Source organism: Anopheles nili, chromosome 2, assembly GCF_943737925.1.
Source record: "Anopheles nili chromosome 2, idAnoNiliSN_F5_01, whole genome shotgun sequence".
Taxonomy (NCBI): Eukaryota; Metazoa; Arthropoda; class Insecta; order Diptera; family Culicidae; genus Anopheles; species Anopheles nili.
Genome location: NC_071291.1, coordinates 16,141,915 through 16,157,075, shown reverse-complemented (window position 1 = coordinate 16,157,075; position 15,161 = coordinate 16,141,915). Strand labels below are relative to the sequence as shown.

Sequence of the window (15,161 nt, the reverse complement as noted above, 5' to 3'; positions counted from 1 at the left end):
TTGGGTGGGCTCAACGAGCTGGGGAAACTCTAAGAAACAAGCTGGAAGACTGTTAATTTTACAACTACATCACTTATCGCAACCACACGCTTTACGCGGGAAGGCCAAAGGGCACGTGAGCGCGAGCTATGGGGCTGGGAAAATGCGAGAAAAATGCGTCTTTATCTTCTTTATACAACCATGGAAAAAGTCAGTTCTTGTCAAAGGGCAACACTCTGCCGTGCGCCTAGTTGGCGCTGTATCATAGTAGCTCAATTGTACCGTTGTTATTCGATCGTAGGAAGGACCGGGGCGGAAGGAATTGTTACCCCGACAGGTGGGCGGATAGGCGCTTTCGGGAAAATCGAAGCTATTGCAATCATTTTTCTTAGCTGCACCACTTTTCTTGCGAGGAGCGGTGAAACGTAGGAGACAAATTAAAAAAGCATCGCTCTCGCGCTCTCGTTCGTTTACTACAAGGGCAGTGAAGAGTGTTTCAGTGTTTCAAAAGGGAGCACGTCAAAATCCGGAAGATAAAATCATATTTACAGCTATGACAGTGAATTGACCGGGAGTAGTAGAAAGAAGTGAAAGTAGGATGCGGATGTAAACGCTTAGAACCGATTAATACGACATTATTAATTCATGTTAGCTAAGGGATACTATCAGTAGAGCGATCGCACGCCGAGCACGATAGTTTTTTTTAACTGAATCCGGAAGTAGCATCGGGTAGTGTTATCAATCTATTTCGTCGTCCGCTCACATTTTAAGTCAGATTTGGTCGCTTGTTTGTGCACCGCTGTAAATTAGTCGCCTCTTCTGCGATGCAGCAACGTACGGCATGTGTGAATCGATTGAAGTTTTCAGTTTCTTATGGTCCAACAAGTAGCGACTGCAACATGATTGGCTCGTGAATGATTGTGATGAAAATCTATAGTTTCAAACAGATAGTGGATACTCACGCAACTTTAGGCAAGCGTTTTGTTTCTTACCGTTAAAAAATCGGAAGCAGACGCCAACAAACCGACCCATTGAGTTTGTTTCCAAGGGATCTTTCTGATCGTTCTGATCATACTCATGCGTGGCTTTGTAGATCAGTTGTGTGCATATTTTGAAAATAAGCCTCTATCTTAAGAGTAGACATAAATGCACCGTGGGTATGTAAACGAGCATTACGAGATGAGTACATATATACCACGAAGCAGATAGACCTTTTGCAAGGTCTCAGCCAAATTGTCTGCTTATTTAAGCCTCGATCGGCAATGACTGCTGGCCGATGTATATGCCAGTCGATGCAAAGAACTCAAGTGAGTCCAGAATTGCATCAACTCGTACGAACATATTGAGATTGAAAAACAAAGAGAACAGGTGTAAGGCGAGAAATGTCGAAAAGAAAACATTACGATTCTACTGGACGGACGAAACATAAGATTCACACAATATTCGCCTTATATACGAACAAGGAAGTACATGCGATCACATAGCTCATTGCATTGTAAAAAAAAGGAACGCACTCATAGTTCATGCCTGGTTTTCGTTTGTCGCACGGCAGCTTCTTTGCAAGGCTGCCTTTTTCACCACCCAAACACATCGAGACGAGCCGCAGACCAACTTTTATAAGGCGATGTTGGGAGTAGGGCTTTGCGAAGCCAGATGCATAACACATAGAGGCGGTAAGCGATCATTAAATCAAAATGGATAATACATTTGAAATACACAAAAAAAAAACAACCTGTAGCAATTTCAGTACGCGCCTTCTGTAACATGCATTACACGATGGAATTCTATTACAATAACGAAACGAAGGCGGTTAGATGGCAGATTAAACTATTCTTGTTAACGGGTAACTAGCTATTCTTGGGGACATTTTGTGAATGGGAAACGAATTACGCGGTCGATCACCTGAACCTATCCACTCATCCTTTCCGCTGCCCGGCGTTCTGTCCGACAAGGACAAGGGCCTAGCTTGTACTTCATGATATGTACACCCATATTTACATGCATATATATAGTATATATATACACACACCCAACCACAAGCTCTCGTAAATATATCTCTAATATACATACATTAAGCTAAACGAAGGACGAATGCAAGCCCCGGGCACCGGAGTGGGCCGAAGATGGACATGTTATGACGTAAATTGTACGCTCAACCGAATACCACATTCCGTCAAAACGAAAGACAATGAGATAACCAGCGCTAGGGCGGTAGTAGGAAAATTAAAGAGTATTAAAATCGTAACGAGTATAATAACAAACAAAAAACACACATTCATCTTCTGCAAACAAATATACTACGTAGTTAGAACGATAATGTTGTTACTTGCGTGAGTTAGCAGACTGTCGGACTATCGAGGGAGTATGAGAGAGCTAGTGAGAGAGAGCGAAAGAGAGAAGGAAAGTAAAAGCACGAGTTAGAACATGGAACGGTACACGAAGAAAAGTATCGATCGTCCTTTTTACGTGTCCATTCCTTTTGAGCGGTATAAATCATCCAGCCATCTTTATTCCTTTACCTTAGGCACTTACACGCATCAACGCCTTACGCGATAAGCAAAGTAGAAAAGAGACATTAAGCTCCTTTTGTTTGGCCGCCTTCACTAGTCACGGTGTCATCGTAGACAGAAGGAGTGGTTTGGTTAGAATAATCCAACATTTCCGTAGACTTCGACGATCCTTTCACTCGCTCCTCAGTCATATTCGAATCGGCACCACGTGCACGTGATGTTCATACCACCCGTACCATTCCGTTTCATATCCTTCGCCGGGTGATGAGTGAACGCGTTACGTTAAGAGATTGCTTTAAAGTTTTGTGTAGAGTTTAAATTAAGCGTTTCGAGCAAGTAAGTGAACGGTGGCGAAGAAAACTCACTTAGGTTCAACCGCAAGGACGATTCTAGCGAATGTAACATGAAAAGAGGAAAGCAAAAGCGGTGGAACGTGGGACAATTGGGAAATGAAAACCGAACAGCCCACGAACTACCGAAGATGTGAACAAACTAAACAATCGCTAAACTTATTTGTAAATACTTGCCGCATCGGAGACATGCAACAACCGAACAGTAAACGATAATTGCTATAAATTAACTCATGTCTAACGACTTTTATTTGTGGCTTTTAGTGATGACAAACCAGATGAAAGGATAAGTATGTTGATGCAGCCGTCTTCTCGATTGAATCGACTAAGGTGTTGAGGAAAAAAGGTACGCAGGAAAGAGTAAACGATCGAGGTCCTTAAGCAACCTCGATGAATGAGACACGATTAGCGATACCGCAGAGGTTCTGCCCAACCGCTATCTTCACGTATCCGTGATCGCCGAACCTTGGCCCCCAAGAATTCTTCACAATGTAGTACGGAACAGTGGCGTTAAGCTCATACCCGACAATAGCAACCGCATGATTCAACAATTCGTACTCAGACTCGCAGTGATACCGTATCACCCCACCAAGGTAGTATTTCCACGAGATCGCATTCACCGCAGCCACGATCGGCCCTCTGGTGGCGAGATGGCGCAGCATCAGATGTTCTTCGTTTGCGAATCTGTGAGAGACAAAGGTACAAATGTCAGTGGAAGTTGACAGTGTAAACCTTTCCTACACCTCTTGAAGATCTTACCCGTCACAGGAAAATCGCTTCACAACGGTGTTGTTGAGATCCTGACGGAGACCATCCACACGTCCTGCGATGGTGCAATTCCCATCCGATTCAACCATGTTCCGTTCTGGACAGGACTCAGCCGTCCCGATGCGGTAGTTCTCTTCGGCCAACCACTCCAGCAATCGACAGGTGTCACCACCATCACATCCGTTGTTGCCATTAGCCGCACATCGCACCACACGCTCGTGACACAGGTCCGTCAGCTTGCGATCACTGCGTTTAAGCGCTGCCAACGCCGAGATCGTGTCGACTACGCTGATCGCCCAACAAGCACCACAGCTGCCTTGGTTCTTCACCGGCAAAATGATGCCTTGTTCACGCCTACATGACAGAACGATCTCAGTCTCGATCTTCACGCTTACACGCGCACACGCACATACCAATCCACCGAGAGTGGCAGGTCCGCCGGTAGCCGTAGATCCCGGCGAGCCCGCGAGAAGATGATGTCGTTCTTCATCTCGGCACTGCGTGAATCGATCACGAACTTCTGGTGCGGGCTTCTTGGCCCGGATGCCGACAATTCGTCCGGCAGCAGATCGGCCAGCTGGCGAGCGATGAACTCGCGATCGGACAGATCCGCGTATTGCGTAATGCCGTAGATCGCGGTGTCATTCGCATCCCGGCTTCGCTCATTTAGCTGACGAATTTTTGCCAACGAAGCGCGGAAAATCTGAAACCGGTACGCGTACTCGCGCGCGTCCCCGCGATAAGGCTTGTCGTACAGCCGCACAAACACGTCAAACTTGCGGCGAGACTCGATCACCGCACTTGGTTTTGTGTTGAACGGGATCATCAGGAAGCAGAGCGTAACGATCAGGATGATCATGAGCATCTCGATCACTTCCGTCATTGCGTTTGGTTTGGGGATCGTCCACTTGCGATCGCACTTGCACTTGCACTGAGCTGCTTCCCGGCTGGCGATGCCGATGGATGAACAGTTTGGAGTTCGATCGATCGAGTTCTTATCAGCGCGCAACCACGCGCCTGACCTCAACAGCATCATCGTGCGCGCGCTCGGTACGGATGAACGGATTTCGGATCGCGGCCCTATCGAGTACGAGTTCACGGAGTTGTTTTTTTATATGTCTGCCTTTCATGCGTCCAAAATACTGATGAAGGTTAATTTTATTGACCATAATGGGCAACCAGTCTGCATTGGTGTTAAATCATCCCTGGAAAATGTGCTTCCTTAAAATGGACTTTCAAACGGCCTGCCGAGCGTTGTGCAAGACCGTGAAAGGCTGTTTTTCTTTTTCTCTTCTCTGTCATGATTCGTTTAGGCTTATCGCTCATCGTAGAATTCCGGATTGGAATTCATGTTGTTGTTTTATTTTTAGAATCTTCTTTATTGATACTTCTTCTACGCATTAGACGGCGAATTACAACAGTTCGTATGAGTGTTAATGTGTAGGGTAGCTTCTGACCATAAATTGAGTACAGCTGAACTTGAAAGCTTCTTAAAGCGATGCAAAAGTTGAAATGGATCTGATCATGACAACTCTCCTTCTTGTAGTGTTTTATCTTGCCTATTTGCGTACCACTTGGAGCCAAAAATTTCTTACCACGATGTGCGAAATACGTAAAAATAAAGCAAAACCATCGGAGATTATTTATAGTACTGAGATTATCTCATAATTTATTTCGCGCGTTGGTTGACATTGCGATAAAATGGAACCTCGCAGAGAAGACACGGAAGTTAAAGGGGTTGAACTGCACACAGTTTACAGCTCGCACATGGCGTGCAGGTTAGTTGAGCTAAAATCCAGCCTCAATGCATTGAACCGTTGCGCAATGGGCCGTGAGCAGGGGATCCCCAGGCCATGTTCAAGGCTTTCTGCATTTCGTTCGTAAGCGGTGGAATCGAACTGCGCGGTATCAGGAACGTGGATAGGTTGAACAGATCGATGAACACCTTGTATCGATCACTATAAACCATGAGAAAGGAAAGACACAGGTCAGAAAGGACGTTCTAATACGAGCACTGCTAACATACCTCAGAGTAGAGCGCAGGTACTGATACCCAGAGGAACCTCCTGTGCCAAGCTGCTGCGAGCCAATCATGCGCTGCACCATGATGACGTGGTTATCTAAAGAGAGATACGATAGTGAGCAAGAGCTGACGGTGTGTCTGCAATCCTCGTCCTACTTACATCGCCACTTGGTGATCAGTGAGTCGATATCCATCAGCAACATCAGCAGCTGATGGGGCTGACTGAAGCGAGGTTCATCCCGATAGAACGTGATCATAATGGCACCCTGAAGAGCCTTGTGAGTGAAACGACGTTCACCGCGAGCCACCAGTGCATCATGAACCTGCGCGTCAAAGATGGATTTGTACACCTCTCGGCGTTTGTCGATGTCCATTAGGCGGTACTCGCGCACATGCTCGTACTCCTCCAGCTGTCATGAAATAATAAAGAATGGTTTAACACGACATGCTTTGAGCAAAGGATCACCTATGTTAGCTTACCTTGGCACTAGCTTCCTGCTCGGAGAGCAGCTTTTCGACGCTCTCCTGGAACTTTCCCCAGAAGTTGAAACCACCCTGTTCAAGGCCTGGCGTTCGCTCGAGCCACTTCTGCACCAGATCCGCCAGCGATGGTTCTATTTCGGTCGTGGCGATACGCGTGATCGCGGACGGATCGCTCGCGAACACTTCCGTGTACTTTTGGTTGTACTTCACCCGGTGCTCCGACTTGACGCCGAGTTTGTTTTCCAGCAGACGAAACTGCAGACTCTGGAAACCGGATGCTGGCGAGAGGTAATCACGAAAGTCCATGAAGTCTAGGGGTGTCATCGTTTCTAAGATCGGGACCTGATCTACCAGAAGCTGGGAAGAAGAAGAACAGTTATGTGGAAAAGTTTAAATTTAGTTTGCTCAATTTTCTATTACTGAAGAAATTGTGTTTTAGTTTGCGTATTGTGTATAAAAACATGTTCTACGAATTGGTGAGGTAAATCCGGATTATATTCTGGTTTGCACATGTTCTGGGTTTGTTTTACGCCTTATTATTTGTCAAATCTTTGCCCGTTGTGATAAGAAACCAGTTAGTTAGAACACAACGGGTAGGGTATCAATTTATGAGTAACGCATGGAAACGACAATGAATCAAACGGCACTATCTCGTCGGCGTAGTACAACCGTAATAGCTTCAATCATTGCCAACATTGAATGGGCAAAAAATGTGTTTCTCATCAAATTCCAACTTCGCTTCCCTGACCACCATTATCATCACAACACAGTAGAGCCCTTTTACTACTAACCCCAATACCCGTTACATGCCACGAAACATTTCAAGCCAACCCTGCATAACACTTTTGGGCAGCGTGCCAACATTCACATGGCTTCCCGTTGCCAGTTTGGGGACGCACATTCGTAAAATTTCACAATTTTACGAGCCGGCCGGTCTCCCACGAAACTTCGAGTAAACGCCAGGCGTCGACTTCGCAACAGCATAAGCCGGGGGAAAGCATAAGAACACCGACGAACTGGAGGGAACCGGAAACACAATCAAACAAACGGACATTCTCAGACAAACCGAAACCTCGAACTTGTTCCCCTTTTCTCGGTGGAACCGTTGTGTTGGCGTCTAATGTTTCGCCTACGCCACACCACAGCATAATGTTTCCCGGTTTTCATGACCGGTAGAAGTCGCACAAGTGCCGCGGAAACGCTTGGAGTTTGTTGAGAGCGCGCACTCGGTTGCTGCTCGAAGGGCACTATCGGATTGCGTCCTCCATTGCCATGTGGTAGATTTGGTGGTCATGGGCAGTAGAGGAATACATGTTAACCATACTTATGCCACATTTCTTTAGCGTGCTTGCAACAAGGCTCCGAATGGTGACACTGCTGGTGGTTTTTTGTTGAGCAGGATATTTAGTAGAGTTGGCGGAAGTTACCTACTCCATTGGAGAGGACGTTCAATAGGGTTTCAACGTGTTTTTTCATATATATCTCGTATAAGAATGTTCATTTACAGGCATTTCATATCTAGTTTGCATTTATGCTATAGTCATCTAGCACCCCAAGGCATTTTAACTTCAAACTCCGAACTTTCAAAACAAAGTGCTCGTCTGTTTGTTTCATTCGTCTGGATATCTCTCTTGGATACGTACACGGTGACTTTACTTACCTTCAGTATCATCACGATCCGGTTGAGACGCTTCAGAATTTCCAACGTGCGGGACTCCTCGATGTGCTCGGTACTGAAGAGATCCCGAATCGAATCCAGCTCAAAGATGATCTGCTTGAACCACAGCTCGTACGCTTACGTGATGGGAAAAATGATACGTACATCAAGATAAAACCTCCTTCAAAATCATCAGCTCCATGTCAAGGAGATCTTAGATCAACTAGAACATACCTTGATGCGTCACAATGAACAGATGTTCGTCGTGTACTGGTTTATTACCCTCGACGGACAACATTCGCTGCGCGCTCAACACCTTGTCCAGCATCAGGTACTCCCCGTATAACATGCCGGCCTCCGACCCTAGATGATGTCCATCCTGCACGGCATCTCCTCTGCACAGCCAAACAAAAAACAACGGGGGGTGTTAAAAATAAAACAAAATAAGCAACTTGCTTAGGTAATAAAAAGCTGCTCTAATCTCGCTCGCAATCGGAGATCAACACCTCGCTAAGGGTCATCGCAAGCACTGCACATTTTTGCTTTATTGCCTACACGCTTGGAGACCGACACATGCACTTGTTTGTGATCACATTTTGTTGAACTTACGCGAAACCGCTTCTCATAGGACAACTCATCTCGAATAGAGCAGATTTTATTGCAGTTAAAAATCACTTCTTTTGCTAGCCTTATTTCGCAACACGAACAAACACACACTGTATTTTTTTTTCCAATTTCCAACCTCACTTAATTCACGAAGCACCGACTGTAAACGAAGTGACCGCGCGTGGTTTTTTCCCTATTCCGAACGATCCGACTCGCTCGGTGGCTCAAACTCAACTGAAACCGAAACCCTCGTCTGTGGTCGAACGCTCCGACCAACGAATGATAAGGATTCGCAGAGGATCCTCCTGTCGCGTCACCGCCGCTTTTCTTCCCACTACCGACCACCGCTGGGTAGGTGACGTCATCAGCAGCGGAAAACCTCCGAGCTCGTTCGGACTCGTCGACGTAACGTGACCGATCGGACGCCCGTCCTGATAGGCATCTAGCGTGCGATGATAACTCTGGGAACAGGGCCAAACTACAACCATATCAACGGTGAAGCCGTTCGTGCATCATCACGTGTGGTTAAGCGATTCTGCAACCGATAGCATGACTTGTACATGGCGTGGCGTGTTTATTGTGGCACGTAAATCCGTACCGTTGACATCGCATGATGATAATTCGCGGGTTTGCATTTGCTTCCGCGAATGAGGCAGATTAACCGTTGAACAAGCTAATTGGTTAGCATCAAACAATTCCGCTACACGCCCGGTGAACAGAAACATTTTTCGATAAGGATTATCGGTGGACCAGTAGCAGGTCACAAGAAATCCCCGTACGGGTTTGGTGAGAAGCCAAAAAAGTTACATTCATTACTGCTCAATCCCGTGCCGCTTTTTTTGGCAATGTACAATTAAGGGCAGAAAGAGTGATGAGTGGTGAGCCACAATCCGTCGGTAATCCTTTTTTTTAAGAATGGAAACAAAATCAATTAGTTTTGATACACGAAGAATTTTACAATCATTATTTAGCTATTTTTCTGTTGTTTGTTTGACTAACTGACCTTTATAAATAACAAGTAGCTTTTTCTCAAATTTTACGGATAAATTTTCAAAACCCTTCTAAAACTGAATTTCTTTCTCGTATCTAAGTGTCGTGTTATTAAACATCTCCATATGTTATCCAATATTTATCCACCCGACCACCAAACGAATAGCTCCTTGATGCATTGGCTGGATGGATTTGGTGGGTAAATAGAGCGTATGGCACCACATTGTGGCAGGTGTTCCCGGTTCGGTGGTGATTAGGTTTCAATTTAAAACAAACGACATCAAATTTTCAACAAATTTACAAGGAAAGGTCCTAGGTTGCAGTTCAAGATGGAATTGGTATAAAACAGTCCCTTTCTAGAAAAACCGTTGTATTGTTAGTGTGGCACTGAGTGCAATAAGTAACTAATATTTCGGATTGCAAGTTGTCATGGGAAAAATGTCAGAGAAAGGCTTGGTTTTACACGAGGTTCGCTACGTCTTGAAAGCGATGCTCTACTCTACCCGTTGTTTCGCTACAACAATCCAAGATTCGAGAGTTGATAGCATCATCTATTGGTTTCTAACTATCATTCCTATCATCATGCTATGTGTACCACAGGTAAGATTTTGGAAGAGATTGGAAACATAAGCTGATAAGGAAAATTCGTAAGCTCTTATTATGTTCACGGATTTTTAAACGCCCAAATGTATGCAATACACGAAACATTGACGGATTTGTGTTAAATAAGCTTTATGATATTTATTTGAAATGTTTATTCATTTATTATGCGTAAATACGTTTTACAAACATTTTATATAATGTTTCATAACTACCAATATTAGCGATTTCCTTTCGCATTTGTAGTTTACCTACTTACTCGTGGATACCAAGAATCTCATCGAGTTCGTCGCGGTGTTGGTACCCATCACGGAGATATTATTGACGAATCTGAAGATGATCATTTGCAACGTCAAGAGAGCGAAAATCATTAGCCTTATAAACCAGCTGCAGACGGAGTGGACGGAATGTACGTTTGTAGCTCGCTATTATTGTTCAGCTGAATGCTATTTCTTCACTTTCACCGTTTCTTTCCTTACCATCAGTTCAAAAATCAGATTCAGCGGAGATTAGTAAGCTTGTTAAGCAAACCGCTAAAAAGAGCCGCATATTCGTTATCATCTACACGGCTTCTTTCGTACTGATCTGCGTAGAGTATGCATCACTGCCATTGTTCAAACTGGTGTACCATCGCGTTTTTTCAAGCCACGATACCAACTATACCACCACTTTACCCTATATGGCAAGGTAAGCGGCTTTCAGTAGGACAGGATAAACATCTAATTCCATTTTAAAATTCAATTTTCAACGAGAATATAATTCAAACATGTGAAGTGCAAAAAAATGCAATGCATCTCTCGAAATGTGCATTAGTTTGCCATAAAACCACTCATCGTTTGTTTAACGTTGTAAGGTTCTTTTATAGCACCGAAAGCAGCACAAGCTTTACGCTCACGTACATTTTTATCCTGGTCGCGGTCTACATTCTCGCGCTAACGCTTAGCGGCTTCGACAGCCTATTCGCCACGCTGGCAATGCACATAACGACCATGTTTAAGTTTTTGAAAATTGAAATCGATCAGCTAGAGCTGGATCTGCGTGCCGGGTTGCCCAGTAAGGACCTGCACGCCAAGATGAAGCGCATCATTTTGAAGCACAAAAGCAACCTTTCGTAAGTCGTACGAAGTCAAATCGAGGGGTCAGAAAGAACTAAATCGATTGTTAAGTAAAACAGTGCCTTTTCCGCCTTTTTTCGTGGTAGCTTGATCGATCAGCTCGAGGATGGATTCAGCTTCTATTTAATGGTACAATTTCTAACCAGCTCAATCGTTGTCTGTGTGGTGCTGTATGAGCTGACGATTGTGAGTACTCACAGTGGCTTAATACGAGTGCTTCTAACTGATAGCTTCGTGTTTTATCCGCCAGGTGTTTGGTTGGAACGAGGACACCGTCAAAACGATCACCTACCTGCCGGGTGCGATTCTGCAGCTTTATCTTTTCTGCTGGTACGCACAGAACATCACAGACGAGGCGAGACTGGTGGCGGATCACATCTATAACATCCCGTGGTACTTAAGCGATCCAGCCCTACAAAAGACGATTCTCACGTTCATGGTGAAAGCGCAAAAGCCCGCAGGAGTTACAGCGTCAAAGTTTTACATGGTCACACTGCAAAGTTTCCAACGAGTAAGTTTCAACGTCGCTGCACATTTACTGTGAAGGATTAACGGTGCGCTTTATAATGGTAATTGCAGATTTCTAGCACATCTTACTCGTACTTCACCTTACTGCAAACAATCAATCAACAGTAAGGCAATCAAACTAGCGAAATAATAACTAGCGAATACACCAGGCTACAGGACATTTCAACGCTCAATACCCAATAAAATAAGTATAACGTTCACCACGAGCTTTGGTTGTATTTTATTGCAAGAGAGTAAAAATGAGCCACTATGTGTGTTAATAAATTTACCGCTTCGCAGCAATTTTCCCAACCGCCATTTTGAAATCATGTACCGACCGTTTCAAAGACCTTCCCCAAGAGCCTTCATCGCATCAAACAGCGACCATGCGCAGTGCGTGCGATGCAGAGAAATACGTCGCCAGCGCTACAATCAATACGTCGTTGACATTAGTCCTGCACCCCGAAGGTTAACCAAATCGTAGTAGCCTTCGCGTAGCCCGTAGCCCGTAATTTCGCACCAAAACAAAGCGTCCCCTAGGCGGATTGCAGGTCCTTAGCATTAGGTAGCGTCCACCGTAGCGAACGAAACAACGAACGAACCGAGTGCATCGAACAATCACCAGCAGTACAATGGCGGAAGGAACCTACGAGTACGAGTGCATGCGAGCGGAGTTGCTGGGCTTGGCCCATCCCAGTCGAGAGGAGTTCGAGGAAAAGCAGAAGCTAAGACAGGAAACCGAGGTCGAGGAGCAGCTCACCGAGCAGTTGAAGGTAGGAAGGTGGTTTTGATACCTCCTTCGGAGTGTTTAACGTCGGTGTTTTTTTCAGGAAGTTGACCTGCAGGACGAGTCCATGCAGGGCACGTCCGGTAAGATGGATGAGCTGAACAGCATCCTTACCGCGACGCAGCAGAAGATAAACAAGTTCAAAGTGGCTTGCGGGAGCTTGACGAGTCTGTTGAAGCTTCGTCCGTCCACACCGAGCCATGAACCGGCAGCATCCACCGAAGATGGTACAGCCCCAGAAGGGAAAACTATCAACGACGCGCTGGATACGCTCGACGACATGAAGGAGTTGAACGCCGCCTCTGAGGCGTCAGTGGCGAAGTCTGCCGCTCAGGACATTGGCCAGAAAATGTCAGCCCAACTGGGCAAACTGGACTCGCTGCTGTACAAGGCGGACAACGCCACCTACTCGATGAAGCACCAGACGGATCAGATGAAAAAGATCGCCAAGTAAAGACAACATTGGGTCAGTGGCACCCAGGCCAAACACCAACCGCACGACTCCGGCAACGATGGCAAGGACACCGGGCACTGCTCGGGAACTTGCCCATACCGTACGCTTATGATAAAAAAACGCGTGTGCAAATAATATTATCTCCACTTACTGTTCTATCGATCATACATACGTAGATATATTGAAAAAGAAAAAAAAAGGATACACCCTGCGAGGTGCGTTTCCGCGGCAAGGATCTTGATTATACATTCGCGAGCTGCTTGAAAGGACAACGCCACCGTTACGTTACGCGTCCGGGCGTTTCTTCAGGTCGCACCGAGCTAAAACCGTCGTTTATTGTAGCTTCTATCCGCTGTTTGCTGCATCGTACAAATCTGCTTTCGTTTCGGCTTCCATTCGCGCTTTCGGCTAAAGCGGTCGGTCTTCCATCAAAACTGGAATAGCACAGAAACGAACGAATCGGCCGGAACTGGCTCGATTATTACACCTTGTTAGGAACATTAGCCCGTTGGATTGGCCCATTGCCGTGCGTCTTGCGGAACCGATTGTGATATATACATACATACATATACATACATATATATATATATACACACACATTACGTGGTTTACGTTGTATAGTTCGATGTATTTAGTTGGCCGCGCCGCGATCGGCGACGCGCGCGCAAACGATGCTTCCAGGAGGAGTTGTGTCCTTTCCCGTGTTACATTTGGCGTTTGTTTTTTTACATTTTTGTTGGTGCTCTTGGGTTTTTAAGGGAGCGTCCGGTCGTGCCGGGGCTCAGTAAGCGTAAGGAATGTTAACCACCAGCAATAACAACAATATTGAACCTAACAATAATATTTAAATGTGTATTAGAGGCAGAAAATAAAGCAAACGGCACACTTATTCGAAACAATCCACGGTGCCATTCTGCTCACTCTCCGAACACCTTGCGGATGCGTTGGAAGCCAGCTCTAACATTCGTGGTTTATTCGCTCACTCAATTTTTGACACACTTTGTCCATCAGAAATCGTTCTCCAGTTCTCAGATATCGGTAACAACGCGCCCCACCAAATACGCCCCCAAACCGTTCGTCATCGCACGTTGCGAAACACACAACCCGAGGTTTTACGGGTAGAATTCCATCGCCATTCCGATAAGATAGCGAAACGGACCGGAGCCCGTCGGAACGCGAGGAAATCACTTCACATGTTGCCGCCACCGTCACCACCGTACCAGACGTTCCGGTTATCCTTGCGACCGTGGGCGAGCTCTAGCTGGCGCAGTTCCTTCACTTTCGCGTTGCGCAGGAACCACAGGTAGATGCACACGATCACAGCAACGGCGAACAGCACGATAAAGATGATACCCGTCACCATCCAGGCAGTTTCGGCGTTCGTCCTGACGTTTAGCTCCTGTGGTGTCGATGGATCAACCGCCGCTTGGATGACATACCCGGAGGTTAGTGCAGGTAGGACGAGGACTATGACAGCGCATAAACCTGCTACCGGAACCGGAAGTTCACTCACAAACGGATTCGTCATGTCGCACTGGTTCTGTGTCACTCTGGGGACTGATTCAAGCTCAGAATCCGACTCGATGGGTTACAGACTACACCACACACACATCGATACGATGGCCAAGGATCGGCGCGTAATCCTGGATCGCCGGTGCGCATAGATAGAACACCGATAGCGCGATAACCACCGCACCGATAAGCTGGCAGTATCGCAGTTACTTTCTGCCGCAGGTTAGGGCTCGTTTCTTGCGTTGGCCATGGACACCTCACCTGCAGCACGCTATCAGTGCGACTACTGCTGTGTGAGCGTGCAGAGTGATGCGCCAGGTCGAAGACGATAAACGGCGGTTTGTTATCGGCGTCACAAGGAACCGAGATTGCAGTCGGTGTCGGTTTCGTCGTCTCACCTGCCAGGTTGCTTTGATGCGTGATATGTTTGTCCACTGGCAGCTCGCCATTCCGGCCATGATTGATGGCAATAAACCTTTGCCGTGGTGGAAAAGGCCAAAGCAATGGTAAAGTATGTCAAAAGGTGTCTATCGGAGGGAGATCAATCGCATTAATCCGGCCACAGCCATCGAGTGGAGCGGCATGCGTTGTGTATTGGAAGGTCCGTCGATGGGTTGGAAGGCAACTATTGGATCACTCAAAAAGGGCAAGGTTCCTTGGACAATCGAGACTGTTGTTGGCGGAAATAGCCGTATGGGTGGGGGTCCTACTTCAGTTCACTGTCGTAACAGAGCCCACTCATTCCAGGTTAAGTCGAACACCTCAGTGACGCGAAGCCAATGCTCTTCCCTGACGATCGCATTAGCTTAAGAAAGCGGTA

At 46.2% G+C, this 15,161-nt stretch overlaps 4 protein-coding genes across 4 annotated transcripts; 2 read left to right on the top strand and 2 right to left on the bottom strand.

Annotated features, from left to right (window-relative positions):
* Window positions 1-3,216: 3,216 nt before the first annotated feature.
* Window positions 3,217-4,490, bottom strand: LOC128722210 (cathepsin O-like). Its single transcript, XM_053816065.1, has 3 exons — window positions 4,021-4,490; window positions 3,599-3,961; window positions 3,217-3,523 (listed from the first exon to the last, which is right to left on the bottom strand). Exons 1-3 carry the CDS (start codon window positions 4,488-4,490, stop codon window positions 3,217-3,219), a joined length of 1,140 nt encoding a protein of 379 aa, XP_053672040.1.
* Window positions 4,491-5,408: 918 nt separating this feature from the next.
* On the bottom strand, window positions 5,409-8,408 carry LOC128721306 (tryptophan 2,3-dioxygenase). Its single transcript, XM_053815047.1, has 7 exons — window positions 8,380-8,408; window positions 8,005-8,165; window positions 7,774-7,907; window positions 6,111-6,470; window positions 5,791-6,040; window positions 5,634-5,727; window positions 5,409-5,565 (listed from the first exon to the last, which is right to left on the bottom strand). Exons 1-7 carry the CDS (start codon window positions 8,406-8,408, stop codon window positions 5,409-5,411), a joined length of 1,185 nt encoding a protein of 394 aa, XP_053671022.1.
* A 1,540-nt stretch (window positions 8,409-9,948) lies between these two features.
* On the top strand, window positions 9,949-11,717 carry LOC128730663 (odorant receptor 4-like). Its single transcript, XM_053823741.1, has 7 exons — window positions 9,949-9,966; window positions 10,213-10,375; window positions 10,452-10,653; window positions 10,832-11,077; window positions 11,168-11,267; window positions 11,332-11,592; window positions 11,661-11,717. Exons 1-7 carry the CDS (start codon window positions 9,949-9,951, stop codon window positions 11,715-11,717), a joined length of 1,047 nt encoding a protein of 348 aa, XP_053679716.1.
* A 503-nt stretch (window positions 11,718-12,220) lies between these two features.
* Window positions 12,221-13,611, top strand: LOC128731508 (uncharacterized). The gene is made up of 2 exons (XM_053824634.1): window positions 12,221-12,361; window positions 12,419-13,611. The coding sequence occupies exons 1-2, from the start codon at window positions 12,221-12,223 to the stop codon at window positions 12,827-12,829; spliced, it is 552 nt and encodes a 183-aa protein (XP_053680609.1). The 3' UTR covers window positions 12,830-13,611.
* The last annotated feature ends 1,550 nt before the right edge of the window (window positions 13,612-15,161 follow it).